The sequence below is a fragment of the Stenella coeruleoalba genome (assembly GCF_951394435.1).
Source record: "Stenella coeruleoalba genome assembly, chromosome: 14".
NCBI classification, from domain to species: domain Eukaryota; kingdom Metazoa; phylum Chordata; class Mammalia; order Artiodactyla; family Delphinidae; genus Stenella; species Stenella coeruleoalba.
Window position 1 is genome coordinate 82764541 of NC_137160.1, and position 4746 is coordinate 82769286.

Here is a 4746-nt window from a genome sequence, read left to right on the forward strand (position 1 = left end):
GAGTGTGAGCCATCTCAGAAGGTGAGAAAGTCAACGAGGTATGGGGTTGTCAGTTTTTATAGGGGTGGGTAATTTCATAGGCTAATGAGGGGAGGAGTATTCCAGCTATTTTGGGAAGGGGCAGGGATTTCCAGGAATTGGGCCACCGCCCGCTTTTTGATTCTTCTGGTCGGTCTTGGAACTGTCGTGGCACCTGTTGCTGTGTCATTTAGCTTGCTGATGTGTTACAGTGAGCGTGTCCTGAGGCTCAAGGTCTAGTGGAAGTTGACTTGCCCGCCATCTTGGACCCATTTGGTTCTAATCAGTTTATGTCATGTCCTTGGGCTATGTCATTCTTTCAAAGGTTGTGCCCTGCCCCCTTCCCTCTTGTTTCAGTTGGGGATTTGATTTTTGTTTTCGTTTATTTTTGCTGTTTTTTAGTGAGAACCTCAGCCTACTGTGTGCTTCTGGATTTTTTTGGATTTCTTTCCTTGGCGGGTAAAGTCTCATGAATCTTTTTTTTTTTTATTAACATCTTTATTGGAGTATAATTGCTTTACAATGGTGTGTTAGTTTCTGCTTCATAACATAGTGAATCAGCTATACATATACATATATCCCCATATCTCCTCCCTCTTGCAGTCTCCCTCCCGCCCTCCCTATCCCACCCCTCTGGGTGGTCACAAAGCACAGAGCTGATCTCTTTGTGCTATGTGGTTGCTTCCCACTAGCTATCGATTTTACATTTGGTAGTATATGTAAGTCCATGCCACTCTCTCACTTTGTCCCAGCTTACCCTTCCCCCTCCCCATGTCCTCAAGTCCATTCTCTACATCTGCGTCTTTAGCCCCTCATGAATCTTTTAACACAGGATCACACACAGGACGCGGACTTTCTTTTGGAATCTGTTTTTATTAAGATGAAGCAACAAGGGGGCAGCCCAGGAAAGAATGAACTAAGAATGGAATTTAAAGCAGAAGTGTGGGGTTTTCACAGATTTCTATCAAGAGGATATATGGTTCTTTGATGCTGATAAGAATCCTTGCTTTCACTTCTCCCCTGGAAGCTAGGGAGCCAGGGAACTCAAGTAGTCACAACAGAGCAGCTACTTACGGGGCTCTGAACCCCGGGGGAAATTGCTTCTGTGCCTCAGTTTCTTTATATGTAGAGTGTGTTAACATAATACATCATAATATTATGCACTTACTGCCAGACACTGCGCTTAACGTTTTACATGCACTTATTCATTCATTCAGATATTTACTGAGCACCTACTATGTGCAGGCATGCCTCTAGGCTCTGGGTATATAATAGTAAACAAAGTCCCTGTGCTTCAGGATCCTACATTCAATGACCTTCTGATGTCAACGTTATTGTTACCCCTATTTGACAGATAAGGAAATTGAAACTAAACGTGGTTAGGTAAAATCTTCCCCCAGGGAATTCCCTAGTGGTCCCGTGGTTAGGTCTCCGAGCTTCCACTGCAGGGGGCACGGGTTTGATCTCTGGTCAGAGAACTAAGATTCCGCGCATGCCGCGGTGGTGCGGCCAAAGGAAAAAAATCTGTCCCGAGATCACACATTGTAAGCAGTTGAGCTGTGATTTAAGCTTTGTACAGCCCATCCCTGGGCTGTGCAGTGCCCCTGAAGAAGGAATTAATAGGAACAGCCTAGTGGGATGTTTCAAAGCTAAAGGATGAAAAACTGGTAAGGGCCTTAACTGCAGAGAGTCCCCTGGGAATTGGAGAAAGTGTAAATAAAGGAGCCGGGAACACTTTCACCACTTTGTGGCTTGAGAACGGAGCTAAGGTTGGCTTGGAATCTTTCCCCCTAATCTAGGGCAGGGGCAGCATGTCACTCATACAATCACCTACTTTTGAGGGTCCCATGGACATATTTGGGAAATTCATGTGTGTAAGGGATACTACCCTTTCCTCCCTTTCATGTTTGTATGGAATCCTACAATAAGAGGAAAACACTGGTGTTTGCAGAGAACAGGTCTAGAAACTATAATCATTGAAAGGGTGAACTTCGTTAACTTCTGTCTGCTTGCTACACACACGCCTCCCACCCCGCCACACACAAGTTGACTAAGGACCGTCCAGGTAAAAGGGACATTAACACAGTACCTGGCACAGAATATTAATTCAGGAAATACGTGGAAAATGAGTGATTGAATAATTCAAACTCATAGTCACATAACAAGCAGCCAAAGCAATTACGCCACATTCAGCACTTCCCAAAGGCTAACGGGATTTTTTCAAGCACTCAGCTCCCACTGGAAAATTCAGGGCAGGTAAACATATCCTTCAGTACTTTCTTTGAAATGCAAAGACTTGCAGATAAACGTGGAGCTCCAAGAAGGTGGGAGCAGACTGTTTGGCTGTCATTTTTCTTGCGTTCCTGAGAAGTCAGAAAAGTACAGAGGAGCCCCAGGAAGATGAAAATCATTGGGGTCGAGACTTCCCAGTCTAAAGGGCCTCACTCTGCCTGAAATAAAAATATTGACTTACACTAGTTTCTATTTTCCAAGACAAGTAAGAATTTAAGGTCAGAGGATAGGCTATTAAATTCACTAACTCCCCCAGAGAGAGAACATGATGGGTTTAAACATTAGTACCTATTAACTCAGCCATTTAAAAATACACAAGAGCCAAACTCTTCCCAACCCACCACCCAACATACACACACACACACACACACACACACACACACACACAAACACACACACACACGCCCCTGTCACTGGAATCAAATCATATAAATGCAACCGACTCACTTCTCAACTGGAACCTTCCAAAAAGACATAGTGATCTGAATTTCGTATCTAACAGAGTGAGGAGGATACAGCTAAGAAAGAATGGCATTTTCAAAGCTCTCCACCTCTCAGCATGAAGTATTTCTAAGTCGCCCATGGGTCTTCCTTGATTCTGTCCATCTGTCTGTTCTGGTACCATCCATCACATTTGGAGATCTCACTGCACGTCGGATTGGCTCTGGAAGCTATTTGCCACACCGATGCAACTCTTGCGACAAAGGTTTGAAATGGACATCTCTTCTGGCCTCTGGGAGTGTCCTAGCCGCTTAGGTCTCAAACTGTGGATTTTGAGCTTGGAGTAGAATTTGGGGAACGAGGGACTTGAAAAATAGTACACCAGGGGGTCCAGCATGCTGTTCACGTAGGTGAAGCTGAGGGTGACGTGGAGGGCTACGTGGACAGAGGGATCGCAGGCGCTGGTAGGCACTGTCCAGAGGAAATACAGTCTGGCTGACACGCTGGGCAGGTAGCAGGTGATGAACACAACCGCCACCACCATGATGAACCGGGTAGCCTTCTTCATCCGAGTCTGCCTGGCCAGGTGCTGCCTCCTCTTCAGACTCCAAATGATCTTGAAGGAGCAGAACAAGATGATGCTGAGGGGCAGGAAGAATTCCAGCTGGAACATGACGTCGTGCCAGCCGTTGGCCGACTCCATGATGAAGCTTTCACAAGTTGTGGTCTCCTCTTGCACACACAGATGGTTCTCCGTCAAAAGATACAGAGTCCCCAGGATGACCATGGTCCACAGGGCACAGATGATGCCAACTGCAGTCCGGTTGGAGATGGCATTCACCGTATGGTGGGGGTGGACCACTTTAAAATACCTGTCCACAGCCACCACCGTGAGGAAGACGATGCTCCCAGCCCTGTTCGTGGCCAGCATGAAGAGTGCCACCCGACAAGGGATGTCCTTAAAGACCCATTGCCTGTGTCTGCGGTAGTAGTCAGTCCGAAAGGGCAGGCAGATCATGAGAAGGAAGTCGGCCACAGCCAAGTTGAAAAGGTAAATAGTACTCGGCTTCCAGGTCTTCATGTGAAAGCAGAAACCACACAGGGCGATGCCGTTGCCCAGGGCGCCCAGCACAAAGGCCAGGATCAGCAGCGGCGGCATCACCTGGGAGATGGGGTCCCCCTGGATCAGGCAGCACGACCTGTTTTCCATGGTGGACAGAGGACCAGTGTTCTGTGTGTTGGGCTGTGGAGTTCCCCCCAAAACACAGATGCTTACCTGAATGCTCCAGCTGCTGCGTTTCCAACTTCTTCACCCTGGGACACAGGTACCACACGTGGGCATGGATGCAGCCACTCCACGGAGAACAGAAACTTCGGCCAGGAAATGGGAGACTCGAGGTAGGGGTTCCTTCCTCTGGAGCCCGGGTCACAAGCTGCCTGTCTCCCTGAGAGCCGAAGCATGTAGCACCCCAGGGCTTGGAAACGCGGGTCACTTCACGCAGTTGTCGTTTCTGGGAAGCAGCTGGCAGGTCCGAGGAGATTCGTGCTGGAGAGGAGTCGTTGAGTCCTGTCCCAGAATGATTTTTATTTTCAGCCTCTCTCTTAGCTGGAGAATAAGCAAAGCTGCCCAGGAGGAGTGAAAAAACAGCTTATTTGTCCTCCCTCCCGGTGGAGAAACACAAACATTTCCTGGAGCCGTCCTGGGTCTCTGCCCGCGCTTTCCTCCCTAACCTTTGCCTGACTGCCGTCCTCTCCCTTATCCTGTGGGGCGCTCCCGGGCCGTGCCAGGGAGGGGAGGCTTAGCTCTGCATCTCCTCAGGGCCACTTCCTATGCCAGACTTCAAAATCAGAAGGATCTGCGGAGGGAAAAAATCCTTAATATAGCTCTTGCTGGCTGTTAGAAAAATTCTCTGAAGTGAGTCGCCATTCCTCTCTCCCACTTGCACCTTCCTACCCTTTGCATTCTTCCTTGGAGCCAAGTGACCAGTTGTACCA

The 4746-nt window shown here is 48.2% G+C and overlaps 1 protein-coding gene across 1 annotated transcript; it reads right to left on the reverse strand.

Moving 5' to 3' along the window:
* Positions 1–2953: 2953 nt before the first annotated feature.
* HCAR1 (hydroxycarboxylic acid receptor 1) lies at positions 2954–4042 on the reverse strand (the record flags this gene model as incomplete). Its single annotated transcript, XM_079943233.1, has 1 exon — positions 2954–4042. Exon 1 carries the CDS (start codon positions 3959–3961, stop codon positions 2954–2956), a length of 1008 nt encoding a protein of 335 aa, XP_079799359.1. The 5' UTR covers positions 3962–4042.
* Positions 4043–4746: the final 704 nt, after the last annotated feature.